Source organism: Sinocyclocheilus grahami, unplaced genomic scaffold (genome assembly GCF_001515645.1).
Source record: "Sinocyclocheilus grahami isolate Dianchi unplaced genomic scaffold, SAMN03320097.WGS_v1.1 scaffold2.1, whole genome shotgun sequence".
In the NCBI taxonomy this organism is placed as follows: Eukaryota; Metazoa; Chordata; class Actinopteri; order Cypriniformes; family Cyprinidae; genus Sinocyclocheilus; species Sinocyclocheilus grahami.
Window position 1 is genome coordinate 2,146,164 of NW_015505181.1, and position 22,048 is coordinate 2,168,211.

General features: G+C 36.5%; 1 protein-coding gene across 3 annotated transcripts in view; it reads left to right on the forward strand.

Moving 5' to 3' along the window:
• Window positions 1-22,048, forward strand: part of LOC107548328 (transcription factor EB-like) — a 41,230-nt gene that overhangs the window by 4,840 nt on the left and 14,342 nt on the right. Inside the window, exons 1-3 of one of the 3 annotated variants that reach the window (XM_016229070.1) lie at window positions 10,442-10,584; window positions 14,414-14,506; window positions 20,487-20,764. In XM_016229070.1, the coding sequence (XP_016084556.1) occupies window positions 20,552-20,764 (213 nt within the window). In that variant the 5' untranslated portion in view covers window positions 10,442-10,584; window positions 14,414-14,506; window positions 20,487-20,551. Of the gene's footprint in view, window positions 1-10,441; window positions 10,585-14,413; window positions 14,507-20,486; window positions 20,765-22,048 lie in introns of those variants that run through there. The other 2 variants (XM_016229003.1, XM_016229150.1) reach the window with 2 other exon arrangements.

Genomic DNA, 22,048 nt, shown 5'->3' on the forward strand with positions numbered 1-22,048 from the left:
TCATGAGTGAATTCTGTGCAGCCGGAGATTTGTAATTTAGCAATAAAACAAAACTAAAAAGCCACATTGGACAAGGCGTTCATTTTGGCGGTGTCTACTCTCTGACGGTTTTATATAACATTATGCTTCAATATGATAAAATAATCCATAAAAAAGAAGCTGTTTGGAAAGCTGTTATTAAGGTTGTTTTTTTGTGATTAAAAAATGTCACCAAGCAACAGTAAATGTGACAGCACAAATGGTGTTCAGCCCCGTTTAAATTTTGTGTGCTAAAATGAGGGTGCAACAAAGCCTATTCTGTCAATTGTGACCAGAGTTTTATATTTTACAGTCCAACATTAGTGCCATACAATCTAACAAGCAAAAATCATAAAGGCTAAAAATTGCACAGCACATGCCTGCTGCAGGTGATACAGATGGACCCTGTGTAGTGGTCTTTATATTGTGTCATCATTTACTTCATGTTGTTCCAAACCTGTATGACTTTTTCTCTTTTTTTCTTCTGTCAAACACAAAAGAAGATATTTTGAAAAATGTCTTAGTGTTTCTTTTGTGAATGGGTCCAGTGTTGTTTTGGACCCCACTGACTTTCATTGTATGGTCAAAAACAGGTGAATATTTATGTCCCACAGAAAAAAGTAAGTGACACAGGCTTGGAACAACATGACACAATGTTCATTTTTGAGTGAACTATCCCTTTGAAACATCTATCAAAAGTTTGAATGTAATAATTGAAACGCTAAACCAACTTTGTTCTTAAAATCACCTGATTTGATCTATTATGTAATTATAATTAATGTGCAAATTGCATAATACAAACCCGATTCCAAAAAAGTTGGGACACTGTACAAATTGTGAATAAAAACAGAATGCAATGATGTGGAAGTTTCAAATGTCAATATTTTATTCAGAATACAACATAGATGACATATCAACATACTCATAGTGTAGCAGACAAATTCAGGACCTCAGTGTTGCAATCCAACCTGAAACCAGACCAGGTGGTCCTGTTCTTATGTACACATGAGCGTAATATCCTGTTTAACTTCAACCTCATCTTCACTGTATGCATTAGCAGGGAGTGAAGATAATGTGATCAGTGGCTGCACTGCTTGGAGAGTCTTTAGGTTAGTCGTTTAGTCTTCAAGATAATCAAAGGTATATCAAAGTGTACATGGGGAGCATGGAAACAGTAAGGGGTGTAGTGTACTCAATGTACTGGGAAATGTGAAGGTCAGGAAGTGCAGAATGATATTGGGTCCAGAGGCACTGGCCAGACAGTCCTGACCCTGTACCTGCCCCTTTATATTGGTTTCAGGTGCTTCACTGTAGCTGAACGCCTGGTTCTGTGACAGTTATTAGAGGGCAACAGTGATGCAAATATACTTTAAGCTTATACAGTGGCTATAGAAAAGAATCACCCCCCTTTAAAATAATCACATTTTGTAGTTTTGCAGCCTGAAATGAAGATGGACACAGTTTTTGTCTTATCCAGCTGTATTTATTCAGTGAAGCTTGTAACATCCAAGTGAAAGATATAACACCAACTTGCCAGAAAAAATAAATAAATACATAAATAAATAAAAAAACTGAATCACTGAGTTGGAAAAATTATCACCCCCTCCTAAAATGACTTGCAAACTATTCAGGTGTAGCTAATCCCTTTCTCAATGGCACACAAAGCCATTTGACTTTCAACTGTGATCAGCTGTGGTCATTTTGATCAGCTCAGCATGAAAATATCTTTCCTGGAGCGTTTCAGTCCTTGATAGTGCAACTGAAGCAAACAATCAACTATAGGTGGCAAGGCACTGTCAAAAGATTTCTGGGATAAAGTTGTGGACAGGCACAAGTCAGGAGATGGATACAAAAAAATTTAAAGGCTTTATCAATGCCTAGAAGCACAGTGAATTCTATTATTAAGAAGTGGAAGGTATTTGGTACAACACAGACTCTCCCTGGATCAGGATGCCGCTCAAAACTGAGAGTAAGAGAGGCGACCAAGAGGCCTACAGCAACTCTGAAGCAGTTGCAGGAATTTATGACAAAGAGTGGTTATTGTGTGCATTTGACGACAATATCACTAATTCTCCACAAGTGTGGCTTGTATGGGAGGTTTGCAAGAACTCCTCAAGAAAGGCCACATGCAGTCACGATTCTGAGGCAGATAAGATTAAAATTGAATTATTTGGCCTCAACACCAAACGATATGTCTGACGGAAATCCAATATTGCTCACCATCCAAATAACAGCATTCCTACAGAAAACACGGAGGTAGTAATATACTGTTATGGGGGTGTTTCTCTGCAGCAGGGACTGGAGCTCTTGTCAGGATAGAAGGAAAAATGGATGGGGCAAAATACCGTCAAATTCTTGAGGAACATCTGCTGCCCTCTGCTAGAAAGTTGTCAATGGGAAGAAGGTTTGCCTTCCAACATGACAATGACCCAAAGCACACAGCAAAACTGAGCACACAGTGGTTGAAGGAGAAAAATGTGAATGTCCTTGCATGGCCTAGTCAGAGCCCAGACTTAAACCCCATTGAAAATCTGTGGAATGACTGCAGTCCACAAACGGTCACCATCAAATTGAACTAAACTCGAGCAGTTCTGCAACGTAGAGTGGGTATAAATCGCAAAGTCTACATGTGCAAAGTTAGTAGAAATATATCCCAACACACTAAAGGTTGTAATTAAAGCAAAAGGTGGTTCAACAAAATACTGACATAAGGGGGTGGGGTCCTTTTTCCAACACAGTGATTCTTTTTTCTTTTCTTTTTTTCTGGCATGTTGGTGTTGTATCTTTCACTTGGATGTTATAAGCTGCACTGAATAAATACAGCTGGATAAAACAAAAACGGTGTCCGTCTTCATTTCAGGCTGCAAAGCAACAAAATGTGATTTATTTTAAAGGGGGTGATTCTTTTCAGATTCTTGCCAGAAATATCTTATCACACACACGGACCGTGACTGACGCGCTGCAAGCAGACAGCTGTATATATAATTTCTGTTAGCCTTCAGCCTTCTTCCGCGTATTTGAAGTACATTCGTAAGACAGATGTAAGTGCCGTTATGTACTGAAACTTTGGAAACAAAACCAATGGTTCAAAAACATAAATATAAAAGTGATGAGAGCAATGCTATGCTTTTCCCACCTTCTCCTGCGCTGTTGTTACTAAGCAACGGGGTAAACAGCTATTTTAAAACAACGGGGTAAACTAGTTATTCGGACCCAAATAAAATAATATGAACGCAGTCCAGCGGGGGCAGGGGGAGGGGGGAGAAATCGAACTCTGGTTCAGACCAGGCAATCGAACCAAGTGTGAAAGTACCAGTCTCATATGACAGGGTTCACCCACAGTCTGTTTACTAACTGTCTGATACATATTGCATAAAAAAATAGGAAGTGTTGGTTAATCTCCAGTTCCAGTCTGATTTTTGTAAAACAAAACTGTGTGTGGGCCTTTTTATATGGATGGCTCTTGGCACTCATTTGTACCAATTTGTTACTAATATGTATACTTTATGAACTAATATGCACCCTTTAGGGGTAAATAAAGTACAAAGGTGACAGCTTTTGTACCTTTTTTTTGTGAGTGTGCAGTTGTCCTCTGTTGGCACTGAGTTAACATATTGTGTAATAATAACAATTGAAAATGACATTTGTTAGTTCTCATCCCCACATCGTCTGTTACTAGAGTGTGCAATGTTTATGTCAGCATCACCCTGTAAATCTCACACGGCTAAACATGGACATGGTTGCTTTCTTTACCCTCTGACTAAGGTCCCAAAGCATCCTGTGTCTCTTTCTCAATCTTTCTCTCTCCACACACATGCCAGATAGGCCAAAGGCGGGCATAGTTGCCATACTGTTGAGTAAATGCTGCTAGTTTTGAGTGGGGGAGCCAGAGAGGGAGGTGGATCCTGCAATGTAATGTAACATAAGTGACGCTGACAATCGCAAACAGTGTTCTGCCTCTACCAACGCTCCTAATCTCACAGCATATCTCGTTTGGCCATGGCTGATCTCCAGGCATTCTTGTTTAAGCCATTGCCAACAAATTAATCCTCTTGTATTCCTCATTTAGGGGTCAAACTAGTAACATTTATTTTATTTTATTTTTTATAAAATGAATGTAATATATTTTGTTTCAATAATATTTGTTATTAGGGTTATTTTTGTTAACTAAAACCGTTACTTGAAATAAAATAAAAGTAAACTGAAATAAAATAATAAAATAAAACAACAAAAAGACAAACGTAAACATATTTTATTTCAGCTAGTTTCCAATGCAATGTTTCTCATTTCCATTTAATTTAACTTAATGTACTAACATAACTAAACTAAATGAAAATTAATAAAAAGCTATATAGACATATTTAAAAACAAACAACAAAAACAAAACCATAAAAATAACTGATACTAACACAACACTGAATTTTTGTATTTTGAGGGGATTTCATGCTACTAGACAATATTCACCTCTTAATTATGCAGCACTGATGTCTATTAACTAATGAAAATATTAGAAAAAAATATTTATATTTTTAATGAATACAGTGTTTAAGTTAAATATATAGCAAAGGTATTTAAATCCAACGTATATAAGGAAGATTGGTGTCATCTGGTGGGAGAAATAAAGGAAATCATATATAATAGCACTATAAGAGTATTATCAGCTATTTATTTATATATTATCAAAGACTACTTCATTAAGGCTGATTTGTAGACCATACAAAAAATGGTCTGTATTTTTGTAATTTTCATATTTCCCTTTCATTTCCTATGCAAAGATCACACGTATTACTATTTTTTAAGACCATTTAGCCTTTTCTATTCATGTCCACATTTTTTGTGGTCATATAGCAAGTGCCACAAAAGTCACCAGGTTTCATACCATTCCGGTAAAGTGAAAAATTGTAATCAATCAAAACGTAAAATTTTGGGGTCTAAAATGACAAAAGACCACCAGAGGATTAAGAAATGGAGGTGACCTATTTTTTCTCTCTAGTCTCGCTAAAACAACCTCTATGTTATTACAACAAACACTCTTCAACAAGCAGAATGTGAATATGTAACTTTTGGGTAAAATAAAAAAGTTTATCACGACAAAATGTTTCATATCAGTCGAGATCGATAATTATCACGATAAATTTCAAATCTTCATTTCTATCAAGTTTAAAGGCAGATTTTTGCTCCTAAGTTGAAAGTTGTAGAAACCATTGTAGATGGTTAGTTGTAGACTGTTAATTGTGGTTTTAAACTACTCTTTATGGTCAGAGCATGACAAACACTTCACATTTTTGAATTCTTTACACTTTTCTAGTAATTTTTCCTTAACAAAATAAATGTCAATATGGAAAAAAAAAAATCTTAGTATCTGCATGTTTTAATGAGTGATATTGTTTCAAATCATGAAACAGCTTTGTGTTGCCTGACTTTGATCTTCAGCACAGTTTGCAGTGCAGGCTGCAATATTAATAATATTATGTATTTTTGTCTCTTAGAAAAGCACATTTTGACCATGGCTTGAGTTGACAGTAGTAGCTTAAATTAGGATGCAGATGTAAATTTATGTTCATTATCAAAAACAGTAACATCTGTAAAAAACTGTAACAACCTCATATTTATATGGTGAAATGTATTATTCTGACTGAGTTTTATTAAAATTAACCATTGGTCTTCCACAGTAGCATACATTTAGATCATGATAACCACAGTTAAAACCACACATATAGTAAGTAAAAATTTAACTATGTAACTATGGTTTCTAGGTAACGTTATTTGTATGAAAATACATTAAGTATAAATGCACAAACGCTATAGCTTAATCACAAAAAATACTGTAATTCCATTTCATTACTCCTTCAATACATTTAATACATGTCTACATAAATAATATAATAAAATTCAATATGAATATCCCACATTTCTGCCACAATACCATGGTGCAGTTACAGTAAATCCATAGTAAATGATGGCGATTTGTAGATTGAAAAGTCTTCTGACTGTATCGTTGCTCACTGTCAGCGTTTGTCTCGCTGTTTCATCTGGCTTCAAATGAAATCACAACTCATTTGTGTTCTTCACTGAATTCAAGCGCTTCACACTGGATCTCGCAGCGCTGTTTAGTGTCGCGTGACCAAGACTCATCAGCCAGTAAACACATCTGCTCTAGTGAGCTCGCGCTGCGCTGCTGTTTGAACTTTGAGCCGCACAGATAAATGCTCCGTGTGTCGCGGTTCAAATGAGTAACGCTGTTTCCTTCTGTGTTTGGCGGAAACATTATAAATAAATATTACATCGACCATTTATCGAACTCTTCATATTGTTTTGAGGAAAAAATATATCACGATAATTATCGTTATCGTTTTATCACCCAGCCCTACTTATGGGATTCCCCTCATACATCTTAATGTCATTGCAAAATGCACGAGTAAGTTTTTAGTTTCCTCCTGATCAGAAAAGCTGATGGGAAATAATAGAAATGCCAGACCAGCCGGTTTAGACATAGTCAGGGTCTAGAAATATCCTTCTTTCCATAGGCTATTGTCAGGAACACAACAGTTTCTTGGTCATAAGCATGGCCTCCTACACGGGAGCTGGAGCATTGCAACAGGCCTGCAGCTGTTCAGACCAATGAAATACAGTTTTGTCTCTGGCGCTCCTTCTATGGCCCAAAATACTACTGTAAATACATTGTTGTCTGTATTTAGTTTATTAAACTGCCTCAGTGTGTGCGCACAAGGCTGGTCTTGTCTTGCATGTTGAATGTCAACAAGCCGTTGAAACCACTTTGCAACAGTTAGCATCTGTGAACGTTTTTCTGTCATTGTTTATCGTTTTAAAAGCCCCCCAGCGAGGTCTCTTTGGAGGAAAGGTCACTTGTTTGAGTACTTTTCAGAGGTCACAGAGCCTGAATGGAAGTGCATGGTGTCCGGCCTTTTATTACCCATCATGCACCTTCCAAACAAAGCCACAGAAAAAAAAATTGAATTGATTTTGAATTGATCACAAAAGTCAGCCGAGAAGGGAATCTTCGGTACAGTGGAGATTGAAGTTGATGGGCGTTTGAATATATACTGTTTCGGTTTGTTATTATTAAAGCTTCATGACATCATAACTGAGCTATGATGGGCAGATTCATGTTAGTTCCATAAATGCCCACAGACATTTTGCTGTCTCATTGTAATTCTGTTGACTTTGGTTTGTGGCCATGGTGAACCAGTTTTTTATGTCTAACCTTTAGAAATAACGCACACATACGATTACAAAGCAGTTCTTTGTTTGGTATGTTCAGCAGTGCTTTAGAATACATTTTTTTCTTAAGATTTCCCTCATATTACTGACAGACTGGAATAATTAGTCATTAATATGGTATATAACAATGGTTCTCAACTGATGGATTTGTACTATGAAAATGCAAATAAAAACACTTCCCATTTACCCATTTCCATTTTCAGTGTTTGCCCATATGTTAGGTGGGTAAATAACACATCCTCTGTTGTTTATGTATTTACAAATTTGTCAGTTTTCCTATTCAACCTAAGCTATGATAATCCATTTGCATATTATACACAACCATTCAAAAGTTTAGGTCTGTGAAATTTTATGTTTTTGAAAGTATTGTGTAATCACCAATGCTGTATTTTTTTCTTCTTCTTAATTTCATTTTATTATTTATTTTTATCAAAAATACATTACTGTTTTCTATTTAAAATATAATTTATTCCTGTGACGGTAAAGCCAAAGTTTTTTAAGCATCCATTTTAGTTATAAATGTGTACTGCTTATTATATTTTTGTGAAAACCGTGATAATTTTTCCCCAAGATTTTTGATGAATAAGAAGTTCAAAAGAAAAGCATTTATTTGAAATATAATTTTTTTGTTATATAAAAAATTTATTTACTGTCACTTTTGATTTAATTTAATGCATCCTTGCCAAATAAGAGTATAAAAAACACTTTTGAATGGTACTGTATATGCAGTAGTCCATAGTCAATTTAACACATTTCAATTTCTCTAAGGACTTTTTTTGGCACCTTTTGTACTATTAAGAAATTTGTTCCTGTGTAAAATTTAGATCCTGAGGCAAAACCATTCAGACACCACTGTTATACTGGAAATCAAGCTATTCATAACAAATCGAGACCTTTAACTATAAGTTGAAAAATATGAGCATAAATTTTGATCATGTAATGTCAATCTACAGTAAATGTCACAGAACCCCATTATGCGGAAATCAATTCTTTTTTTATGCACACATGATCTAAAGCAGAGGTGGGAATTATTCAGGCATAATGCAATACTCATTTCTTGTAACTAACATCTCGCTTCCTCTTAACTCACCCTTCCATCAGTCTTTGTTTTGTCTGATTGTATAATTCATTACTTGGAGTTTGTCAATTGATGGCCCACTGAATGCACATTGGACTATTTCTTGGGGGAAAATAATGGTGTCCTTCCTTAAAATGCATCTGGCCTTTACCAAGTGCACTTTATGTCAAATTTTACAGAATATAAACAGCTTATATAATAATATTTCATGTCTATTTTTATGACCATTAGGGGGAGACACAGTGTGATGTCTGTTTTTTTTCATTCTGAAAGCAGCATTTTTATGTAACATTTATTTGGCTTGATCTTACATGTTAGGAAACCTCTCATTCTATTTTTATGACCATTAGGGGGAGACACAGTGTGATGTCTGTTTTTTTTTCATTCTGAAAGCAGCATTTTTATGTAACATTTATTTGGCTTGATCTTACATGTTAGGAAACCTCTCACTGTATCATGTTTCCTGCTTTCCAGCAATTCACCTTCCATTACATTTGCAATTTAGCAGACACTTTTATCCAAAGCTACATTCAAAGCTCAGATTTTTGCCAAAATATTTACTCACCCTCATTTCATTCAAAATCTGTATGACTTTTTTCTTCAGCAGAACACAAAAGAAGATATTTTGAAGAATGTTGGGGTCTAAACAACAATGAACACGATTGACTTTCATTGTATCTTCTTTTGAGTTCCACAGAATTTCTCAGAAAAGAAGATAAAATGAAAGTCAATCGTGTTCATTGTATGACTTTCTTTATTCTGTGACAGAATAAAGAAAGTCATACAGGTTTGTAATAATATGAAGTTGAGTAAATGATGACAGAATTTTCATTTTTGTGTGGACTGTCATATTAACAGCCATGCATTTCCATCGTATGGAGATCAGCTTTGAGAAGCTTTGATAATGTGATATTAACTCTTTGTGTGTCGCACAAGAAAATGGGTTCTGATCGACATGGGGAAGCAAGTGAACACTATAAGGGAGTGACTTGACTGGACTGACTGAATTTAGACATGTGAATAGGGAGTTCTGCAAACAAAATACTTCTTACAGTAATTGTACTGTCTGTGACAGTAAAGGTTAGATTTGTAATATAAAACTATTTCTATTTCAAATAAATGTCGTTCTTTTTAATTTTATATTCATTAAAGAATCTTGGAAAAATGTATCACGGTTTCCACAAAAATATTAAGCAGCACAACTGTTTTCATTGATAATTAAAAAATGGTTCTTGAGCACCACATCAACATATTAGAATGGTTTCTGAAGATTGCTGAAAAGTCAGCTGTCCCATCACAGGAATAAAATACTTTTTTGAAATATATTCAAATAGAAATCAATTATTTTAAATTGTATTAATATGACTGTTTTTACTGTATTTTTACCAAATGAATGCAGCTGTTGTGAGCATACGAGACTTCTGAACTTCGACCCCAGACTTTTGAACAGTAGTGTATGTGAAGGCTTGACCACCACCATCATTATCATCATCATGTGACCATATCAGAGCACCATTTACTACTGGTAGAGCATAGTGATAGCAACTCCAGGATCATGGGTTTAATTCCCATGGATTTAAAAAAAAAAAAAAAAAACTTTGAATGCAAGTCTCTTTGCATAAAATCCTCTGCCGAATTAATTACTAGACATTCATGTGACATTGATGTGTATCTGCACGTTTCAACTTGCAGTGAAGGCAACACCGTGCAACAATTATGAGCAACTAATCCAAATGTATCAATATGTGGCATGTTTACACGTCCACATGAGTGTTTTGCTGATCCAGCCTAACCAATGATTCACCACACTCCTCCAGACTCATTATTTTCAGCGGCACAGTCAGATGAGATGGAAGAGGACTCGAGGAAAGGGATGAGGTACAATGAAGTCCCCTTGTTCCTCTCTCACGGAAGGTTTGGGTCATTTAGGGGAACTGGAGGGGGTAATAGACAGAAGTGGAGAAGTTGTGGACGCTGTAGTGTAAGACTTCATGACTAAGGATTTCCCTGTGACTGTTGATCGCTCTCCCTCTCTTTTTCTCTGTGGCGATTGGTCACGAGTGGTGGCGCTGTCAGCCAGTACAGACTCTAATATAAGAGTCATGCTTCAACAAGAAGGCTGAGCATTCAGTTAGGACGCCACTGGTTTGGAGTTACATGAGGATTGTGTATCTGTGACAAATAGGACGAGATAATCATTGACCGGCCTTCTTCGTTTGCACTGCCTGTGTACAACTGCATTTAAGGTATGGAGAGTGAATCATTACTGAGATTTGTGTATAATTTGATATCAACGACCCATAACGGGATTGAATATTCACATTGTTGGACACACATATTTAGTGAAAGGCCTCTCAGTGGTTGGGAAATGTGTTTTATTAGAAATCTCACAGTTAACTGAGATCTTCTTGGCTTGTCAAGTGTTGCATTAGGTTCTTGTTAAGCATGTTTGGTCTTATATAAAGCAGCTTTTAAAGGGATAGTTCACCCAAAAATGAAAATTTGCCCATTATTTACTCACCCTCAAGCCATCCTAGGCGTATATGACTTCCTTCTTTCAGATGAATCCAATCGGAGTTATTTAAAAAATTGACTTGATCTTCCAAGTTGTTTAATGGCAGTTAGTGGGTGTTGCAGTTCATCAGTTCAAAAGAAGTGAAATAAAGTGCATCCATCCATAATAAAAAGTCCCTCACACGTCTCCGGGGGGTGAACAAAGGCGTCCTGTAGCGAATCGATGCGTTTTTGTAAGAAAAATATCCATATTCAAAACGTAATAATCACTTTAATCTAGGGATGCGCCGATCCGATATTCATATCGGGTATCGGTCAGAGAGAGCCGATCCAAATCCGAGATTTTTTTTTTTTGATTGTGCGAATTATTCTGTGTTACTTCTGAAGCCATACCATAGCTTAATGTGAGCTACATATGAATATTTAAGTCCTTACATTAAAGTTCACACAAACTCTTTTCTTCGCTGTGGCTGTCAGTCATTCGTTCAGCCTTTAAACCCTGGTCACGTTCGGTTACAGCAGTCAGCTCGGTAAAGCTCTCTCCAAGATCATTCTGTGTTCCCATTATACTTGATTTGTAAATACATGTCTATGATTTTGCAAAAAGGACTGTATCTTCTTGCCGGAGTTTAATGTTTTGTTACTTGCTACCGGGTGTCTGTGAGAACAAAACACGGGCGTAGAAAATTTAAAACTGTTAAAAGAAAGGCTCAATAACTGTTGCACAGATATAATACACTACGCACCAATTTCTCTTCCCTTTGTGCTTTGCAGTTTTTAACACGAAGCGCTTACAATGTGCGCACATTGTAAGCGCTTCGTGCTCATAGACTGTCAACCCTCTATATTGCGAGTAAATCACTCGCATATGCGACTAAATCTTCACTCTGGGCGACTAAATGATGTCTAATATTAGCCAATGGCTAATCAAATCTTAGATTTTACCTGCCAGTGTGTGAGATGGATGCTGAGTATATGATTAGCAGATACATTTTCACTCACAGAACACTCTGACTGAGCGCTTCAGAGTTTGAATCTCCGTCAAGCGATCTGTGATAGTTTTCAGTTCATTTGAATGGATGCGCAGCGCACCTGTTTTTGTGTATTTGGCGTAACAAACTCTAGTGTGAAGGCGCACGACTCGCCGTCGCTTTCTCTCACTGTGAGCAGAGAGCGAGCGAGAGTCTTACATAACATGCATAATTGATGCGCTACATGTAAACCTCTCCGTCAAGCGATCTGTGATAGTTTTCAGTTCATTTGAATGGATGCGCAGCGCACCTGTGTTTGTGTAGTAAACGACAATCGCATAGGCTGGTGCTCACCTATTATTGTCCCTGTTTTGATTTCAGCGAATCAGTTCAAAGCAAACGCACACAACCAGATTAATATTCATGAATCCAGTAGCTCATTAATCCTTAGTGCGTTTTTATATTGTTCTTATTAGTAGAATTCATATAATAATAATATCTTATCAGTGTTATAGTTTTTTTTTTCAGGAACACTGAATGACCAAAAAAAGCACCAGCACCAGTCCTAAATTCATGGTTACCAAGTTTTAATTCTAATTACTAAACTTCTATTATTAAATAATTCTTGATTATAATAATATAATGCTTGACTGCTTGACTGACTGATATTAAGAGTGTATTATATATGTTTGTAAAATGGCATAACTTAATTAATTATCCACTAACCTAGTTTATGATACATTTTTGTCATAGATTATAAATATACATAGGCCTATATTTTTTCATATTTGTTTATTTTATTTTTCTTTATAATGAAGTAGTCTGTATCTAGTAGATTGTGAAAGAATGATTATCAGTTCCACACACAGAGATATATAAATTCTACATTTATTTAAATGAGGGAAAAAAACTTCACTGGTATCGGCTCGGAATCGGTATCGGCCAATACCGAACCCTAGGTATCGGAGGCAAAAAAGGCGGATCGGAGCATCCCTACTTTAATCTAGTTTGCGCCAGCAGTTGTACACGGAAGCAGCTCTGGGAGGATGATGTAAGATGATGTAAGAGTCTTGTGAAAACCAACCTTTTTTTTACAGGAGCAAAGGAAGCACAGTTTCCTTACTTTAGCAAAGGAAAACCAGTCTCCTCTTGGCTTGTATCGAAATCCTCCGACATTCTTCTTTACAAATCCTAATTTTGTACTTCTAATTCGTGACCGTTTTTTGTTTCGATCGCTCCCCTGCGCTTTCGCGTTCGTCACTTCTGAACGGCGCATACGCAATGCAAACGTCCTACGTCATCCGTCCAGAGCTGCTTCCGTATACAACAGTGAGCGTAAGCTAGATTAAATTGATTATTACGTTTTAAATATGGATATTTTTCTTACAAAAACGCATCGATTCGCTACAGGATGCCTTTGTTCACCCCCCAGAGCCATGTGAGGCACTTTCTATTATGGATGGATGCGCTTTATTTCACTTCTTTTGGACTGATGAACTGCAACACCCACTAACTGCCATTAAACAGCTTGGAAGACCAAAGACAATTTTTAATATAACTCCGACTGGATTCGTCTGAAAGAAGAAAGTCATATACACCTAGGTTGCCTTGAGGGCGAGTAATTCATGGGCTAATTTTCATTTTTGGGTGAACTAACCCTTTAAGCCATTTTGACTTGCACTACTTTTATTATGATGGTCTATTATTGTAAGATAAATCAGTGGCAGAGATCCATAAACAGACCTGGATGGAATCAGTGGACTTTTGTGGCATTTTTTGTGCTGATTTTGGAGTTAAAATCTGCAGATTAGATTTAAGCATAGTAAAATGTGTTTAACAGAGATGAGAAATCAGTGGCTCACCTCCTTTATTGTACTTTGGAGAAAGATAGTTGCCAGTGATTTTAATGCTATTTCACGGCACTCACAAAATTGAGCTGTAACGTTATAAACACAGCACAAAAGAAGAAGGCATCATAAAAATATTAAAAAAATTAGACAAACATAAATGGACAAGATTATTATTTTTTTTTTTTACAGGAAAAATTCCCAATAAATATTATCATTTAAATATTAGCAGTATTAACTAAGAGCAACATTTCAACTGTAGTCCCTATTTTAATTTTATTTCATTTGTATTTTATTTGATCAATTCTCAATAAATATTAGCATTTAAGTATTAGCAGTATTAACTAATACTATAGTTTAACTGTAGTCCCAGTGCTTTTTTTTATGGCCAACAACAACATGTGTTTCCTGTAATGGAGGTGCTTGCTCTCATTGGATCCATTGGATAGAATGTTGGGTCTATACATATGAATGCACTGTACACGTTTAATTCTCACAGTTTGGAAAGAAGTTTAATTAGATGTTTCATGGTTTAACCCAGATATCAAATGTACATATAAATAGATATATCTGCGATGCACCTGTTGCCTTGTTACTTTGACCGCTAGAAATAGCACAGCCGCAGCTATCTGCAGCATTGTCATCTCTCCGATTTATCCAGCCACAGCCGGACACCTCTTCATGTTACTCACCGGGCAAGGGATGCATGGCCACTAATACAAATCTCTGTGTTTCTTTTCCAGTTTTTCAGCCCACTCATAGGCAGGCACCCAGTCATGTAGAGAGCAGCGCGTGGAGGACACCCAGATCACTTTCAGCACTTTCCACACAAAGAGGTAATTGTGAGATATTTCTCACAGAGAGAAATGAATAAAGGCACAGAAAGCTGTGGAGAATACTCCATTCAGTGTGTGTCCGAACGCAGCTGAGCCTGTCTGTTAGGAAAATCCATTGGAGCATTTGTATATTTTCCCGTAAGTGCTGTCAAAGTTGGAAGTTGCATATAGGTCGTTATGGGGTTATCATTTCCTGTTGAACAAGTGAGCAATCAGTGACAAGGGTTGAGTAAATAATGTGCCCTCTCAGTATAAAATGACTCAAATTAAGGTTTATATAAAGAAAATATGAATAAAAAGCATATCTGGTGTTTTTTATTTATTTATTTAATTGTACTGGGGATGGACTTAAACTAAAGAACTTAAAACAATCTATGGTCCTTTCAAGACCATGAAAATCTTTGCACGTGGCTCTGACTGCACGCCACAGCATTTGCGATAATTTTTTTTTACAAACAAACTTCTCCATAGCAGCATTGTCCAGTAAAGAGTCAAGAGGTCAGACAGTAATTGGTACGGCAAAGAAATGGAGCAGTTGGGTTGTTTGTGTGTGTTTTGAACATTTTGAAACAAGTCACCCACAGGTCATTGTGTTCACTAGATATGTGAGAATCTAATCAAGTTAGATTATACACTAACGCATAATTGAGCTTGACAGTACTCTAGATTTTATGAAGCATCCTGATACACATGTACAACAGTCAGTGACATTTCAGGAAGGTAGGAGTGTCATCCACATTTTTGTATTTCCACAATTTATTTTTCCTAACTTCACAACAGACATTATTAAGATGAATTTCTCAGCACTGCCAAATGCTGTTCTTTTGAACTTTGTATTCGTCTGAGAATCCTGAAAAAAAATTATAACTGTTTCCAGAAAAATAGTAAGCAGCACAACTGTTTTCAACAATTGATAATAATAAGAAATGTTTCTTGAGCACCAAATCAGCACATTATAATGATTTCTGACGGATCATGTGAAACTGAAGATTGGAGTAATGTCAGTAAGAACCATCTGTGTTGTAGTAAGCAAACATATGAAATGTATTGTGACAGTTGTGTCAGGATTAAGTTGTCTGTGCCTGTTGGACTAAAAGGCATTTAATCCAGCATATGACTATTTAAATGTAATGGAGGTCATGAATGTCTTGCTCATGTGGAAGCTGGAAAACCTGAAAGTGTTTTTTCTCTTTTGATATTTAATGAATTGGCATTTTCTCCATTCTCAGTGTCAATCAATGGTTAAATGAAACAGTATCACTTTTGGAATGGACACAGCAGAATCTGTAAAAGCAGAAGTTTGAGTGATGTTTGTTTACTTGATTGCATGAGTTTGTGAGTGAGGTAATCACTGTGTTGATGGGAGCCCGAGAAGCATGACCACACTGCACATGACACAAGCATCATTTGGGGATTTTTTTATTATTATTCTATTTTCTTGAAATCATGGGACCCCATGCTATTCAGTGCATTAACTGAAGGGCTCTATTCTGTTTTAAAAGTTTTCTCAGTTTTCCTTGTAATTTATTATACAGTATTTATAAAAATCACAAATCACAACTCAAAGAAGAGCAGCTTTTCCTAGAACTGACGCTCTTGTGTATCTTGAGGCAAAAGAGGAAGGAAAAGGGTGCTGTGAAGACACTGCCAGAAGGTTCATCCTCCTACTCAAGAGTTGCCCTTCCCCTACCCATCCCACCTTATTTCATCCCGGCGAGTGTTAATCCCATGTGCGAGTGTGAATTCTTAGAACATGCCAGATAAATTGACCAGAGCATGGAAAGTTCACTGTGTGCTGCAGAGGCATAGAATTTACACACCGGCAGTCTGTTATCCCGAGGGAACAGGGTGTCTCTGCAAACAGGAACAGAAAGTGTGGGTGTTATTTTTGGTTCCGCTTGCCTCACTGACTTGCTAGATGGGGTGGGTGGTAAATCAAGGGTGGACAGGAGCAGAAGAGCCAACATAATCTGGTTCTTTGCCAGACGCACCCCCCCACCTTTCCTGTGCAGGTTACTGCAGTGTCTGAAACCCAAAAGTTCTATTCATATTTGCATATAAGCAGTTACAAATTTCAGTGATGTGAATGAGCTCATTTCTGATATTGCAGACTTGTTCTCTGAATGACGCAAGCTGATCAATTGTTTCCTTTGCTATACTTTGGCTAATTTTAATTGTATTGTAGGAATTTTAATTCTTAAATTAAATATTTAAATTATTATATATGAAATAATTATTTTTTGAAAACTATTAATAACTTTTGAATGGCTGTCAAATCATTAAGATGCTTTTTGGTGTGTTTACAATCTAGTAGCAGCTAATTGGCAAATCCTGACCCATGGGGTGCATTAGTGTTCTTGCACTCACAAGTGCTCTGAGAGCATCAGATTTGCATGCTTCTTATAATTGTTGTGTTTAGGACATTTGTTAGGGTATTAGCCTGGTGGTTAGTTCATATGCTCTGACACCTTGCACAATGGTGCTCTTGCACGCACCCTGTTGTTTCCTTTCTCCTTTATCGCTGTTTTTGTGAATTAAGGAAGACATGAATTTTCAACCATGCAAATACATTTTTGCGATCAAAGCTTCTAAATGGCTCAAATGGCATCTGTGAAAATCTCAGGGTACAACAATAAGGTTTATTTCTGTCTCCTTGGCCTATATTTTCAATAGTCTCAATAATTTTGATAGTATTTTTTTTTAGATTTCATATATAGATAGATTTTTAATTTGCAAAAATACCTGGAAATTCTATCATAATAGATACATTTACATAGTACATACTTTTACATTTACTTTTACATGGTTCATATATACTTAATAGACACCTTTTATTTAGATACTTATACTATTTTGATGCATTAGAAGGTGGCATACAATAATGATATACTGAATGCTATAAGGCTTTGCAAGCATGCAGGTGTGTTTGTGTGTGTGAATATGCTTTGTGGTCCACTTTTTATATTTTTTCTTCATCCTTTGATGTAGAGATGCCATAAATTCACTGGCTACTGTGACAATAGAGCACTTTGATAGCTGGCTTTGTTTGGATGCGGCTCCATCGGTGCAGTGTATGCCTGGTATTCGCCGATGGGCGGTGTGGGAGAGCAACGTCACAGGAGGAGGCGTACGCACATATACGTCATTATCCGCAAACGCTCTGTTGATACAACAGTAATACAAGAACACCCAGCTCTGACTGTTAGGTGGACTTCTGAGAAACAGTCTAGCTATCAGATTGTTTCTTCATTTGAAAAACTGAGAAATGTTTACCAGTTATTTGACCAGTTCAAAATTACCAGTTACTCATTAGTGGTGTTTGCTAAAGCTATTGCTCATACTTAAAATTATTGATTTTAGTTTTTAAAGTTTTATTTTTAGGAGAAATATGTCATTTTAATATAGATCATAACAAAAATAACTAGCTGTTGTGACTCTGTGACACTCTCAAAACATTTCTCTGTTTGTTTGAGAATTCCAATCAGCCTCACACAACAACATTGACACCAACCAATGGTGTAAGTTTGGGGGCGGGACTAGTTGTATGACCAATGGCAGAATGGTTAGATTGTTTTTCCAAGCAGCCTGACTTCCATTTGAGTAAAGTATTTTCCACACACTCTTAAGGTGCAGACATTTCCATTAGCAAAATTTTAATAGAAAGATCTATTATTGTCGAACAATGTGGCAAATATGTGTGACCAACGTGTGAAATATGTGTGTGAAAATGTAATTCTTAAAGTGCCCCTATTATGCTATTTTTAAGGTTCCGAATATTGTTTTGGGAGTCTCCTGCAATAGGTTTACATGCATGCAAATTTTGTTTTCTCAAAATATGCATTTAATATCACCTCATTTTCAAACGATTCGTTCGAAGCAGTTCTAAGATTCAGTCTTTCTAAACCCCTCCTTTCCGTGAGCCTGGGTTTCAAATTACTGACGACTCGTTTAGGCTGTTCAGAGTCTATTCTTTCTTTTGGGAGACAATAACTTTATTTATCGTGTACTTTCGGCTTTACAACTTTGCAGATTGTTTGCATTCACATACAGCTACATTACACACTGTATGAAAGGCAATATTCGAAATGGCATAATGGGCACTTTTAACGGTAAATGTGACTACACCTTTATACGAGTCATATCTATAGATATTAAAGATAGCATCTTTAAACAGCTAAGTTAAGGCTGCTCTGTGCCTGCTCAAAATTCAATGTAAAGATGCAATGCTGGATAAAAGCCAGACTAAATTATGCCCGCTCTGACCCACCTCAACCCCTAGTATCCAAGTATACATTTGTGATTACTGTGTAAATGCATTTATGCCATCTCTGAGCAGCATTCAACAATCTGTATAAAGACACCTAAATGCCACTTCAGAATCTTTTCAGTTTAAAATTGGCATTAGAGTGTTTAAAAAATAACAATGTAGCTCTGGTGCCACATCCATATCTGAGCTTGCCTCACTAAGTTTGAAGTCAAATACCAGCAGGTTATCAACCACCCCGGTAGTCCGTCTAGCTGTTTGTGAGACAGTCCGTCCCACTGGAACTGAGTCAACCTCTGGCAACTGCCCTGGTGACAAAGCCTGAAAGTGTCCACTGACCAGTGTGAACCACAAAGCTTGTAGTGTGTGTGCCCCCTCCACCACTGAAATGTACACTGTGGGCTAAATGCTGCTTCAGTGCCATCTCAATAGGAGCTGCTTTGCTTATTGTACCTCTAGTACAATAAGCTTTTCTCCATAGGCAGCCCAGTCCCTCTGGGTTGTCCTTTCCACCTCGTGGCTATCTACAGTATAGTTTGTGATGTGGTGCTGCTGAGATGCGCCAGACAGGCCTCTGTTGGCTTTATCTAACATAGGGTGGATACTTAGCACCCCATCTTTATCAATAAGTACACTTACATTTTACTTCCTGTATGCATCTTTGTCGCAATATCTCCAATAACAGCAAAGTCATGCTTGCTTGCATGTTGGTCTTCTGTAGTACCCCGAAAAGAGGAACTCCTCTGCTTAGGGACTCCCCAGGGCCGTAGAAGAAACAGGGTGTGGGCCTTTCTGTATTATGGGGTGAAGATGTTTAGGAGGCATTTCCTAATTGAAAAGGCTACTCACATGAGCTTCTACAGAAAAGAAAAACACCACCTGACCCTCACATGACTTCCCCATCACACTCATTGTAACTTCTGAGTTGTATTTATTTAGAGCCATCGGTCTCCTTGTGGGATGGACAACAGCTCAAAAGAAATGGCATAGCCTGTTGATAATCTTATGGGCAATTTGAGGACACCCAAATGACATTATGAATGCAACATATGGTGGTTACATACAATGTACATTATATATATATATATATATTTTTTTTTTAGAAAATGCCAAGTTGCATGATTTATCTTTTAGGTTCCTCATGTGTATACTTAATTTAATTACATTTTTAATTGTAACTGCACTTTTAAATAGCCATTTATATCATATTACAAGTGATTTATTGTTATAGAGAGACCACACTGCAGGTGCAGTTGGTGTTGCATTTTTATGTTTGTTTGTTTGTTTTTACAAAAACAGAAATATTGTTTTCTCTTTTGATATAAGATGTTTTAAAGAAATATTTTATGCTTACCAAGACTGCATTCTGTAATATGTGAAATATTGATAAAATGTAAAATAACTGTTATATTTTAATCTATTTGAAAAATTTAATTTATAATTTTTTTTTTTTGAAGGGGGGGCAAATCTGGATTTTTAGCAGCCATTACTCCAGTTTTCAGTGTCACATTATCCTTCAGTAATCATTCTAATATGCTTATTTGGTGCTTAAGAAACGTTTCTTATTATTATCAATGTTTAAAAAAATTGCTGGATAATATTTCTGTGGAAGCTCCTTTTTTCATGATTCTTTGATTAATAGAAAGTTTGAAAGAACCGTATTTATTTGAAATCCATTTACTTCATATTCACTTCCTCTAACTATTTCCCTTGCAGACACCCCACCACTCTTCGGGCTGGACTGCACGGTGACAGCAGCCCGCCCCCCGCGTCCCCCAGCCATGTCGTCACGTATCGGCTTGCGCCTGCAGCTCATGCGGGACCAACTGCAGCAGGAGGAGCAGCGGGAGCGGGAGCGGGAGCGGCAGCAGCAACAGGCAGCATCCATGCATTACATGCAGCACCGCATGCCAGGCCCACCAGCGCCCTCGCCAGCCATCAGTGCACCAACACACTTCCAGGCACCCATGCAGGTGCCCGTTGAAGTGTTAAAGGTATGACTGGACAATAATTAAATATCAATATGTATCGCGATATAATTTTTTTCAATAACGGTGATATGATTTTTAAACATTTCCGATATTTCGATATACATTACCAGTGTTTCCCATACATTGATTTATTTGTGGCGTTTGACTTCGTTGAATAAACAGCATTTGCACGTTTCAAAATCAAAACACATTGTGGGTGTTTTATATGAATGTATCTCTGAAGGGAACCGACTGTCTTCAGAAAAGTTTCGATGACATTTTCATTTTATCTGATAAAGTAGCGTTCATGAGCGGAGCTGCTTTGATTACAGCCGTTACTGGAGAAACCGCTAATTCTACCGCTCTCAAAGCGCCTCATGCTGGCGGAGAATCAGTTTGCATTTTCAAGAATAAGCACGTTTCCAGCAACGTTTTTGTTGTTGCTCAATTTTTTTTTTCTGCAGCAACTCAGAGCACTTTTCATACTCTTTATCCTGGCTGAAGCACATTTATTTCAATCTATAAGAATAATCAGCCTACACTACCAGTCAAAGGTTTTTTAACAGTAAAATTTTTTTTTTTTTTTTTTTTTAAGTCTCTTCTGCTCACCAAGCCTGCATTTATTTGATCCAAAGTACAGCAAAAACAGTAAAAAAAAATTATATTTTTACTATTTAAAATAACTGCTTACTTTTTGAATATATTTTAAAATGTAATTTATTCCTGTGATCAAAGCTAAATTTTCAGCATCATTACTCCAGTCTTCAGTGTCACATGATCCTTCAGAAATCATTCTAATATGCTGATTTGCTGATTATCAATATTTAAAACAGTTTAGTAAAAATATTCAAGATTCTTTGATGAATAGAAAGATACAAAGATCAGCATTTATCTGAAATAAAAAGCTTTTGTAACATTATACACTATACCATTCAAAAGCTTGGAGTCAGTATAATTTTTTTTGGGGGGGGGATTATAGGAATCAATACTTTTATTCAGCAAGGATGCTTTAAATTCAAAATCAAAAGGGATGATAAAGACATTTATAATGTTACAAAATATTTCTATTTCAGATAAATGCTTTTCTTCTGAACTTTCTATTCATCAAAGAAACCATAACAAATTATACTCAGCTGTTTTCAACATAATAATAAATTATTTTTGAGCAGCAAATCAGAATATTAGAATGATTTCTGAAGGATCATGTGACTGGAGTAATGATGCTAAAAATTCAGCTTTGAAATCACAGGAATACATTACATTTTAAAATATTTCCAAATAGAAAACAGTTATTTTAAATAGTAAAAA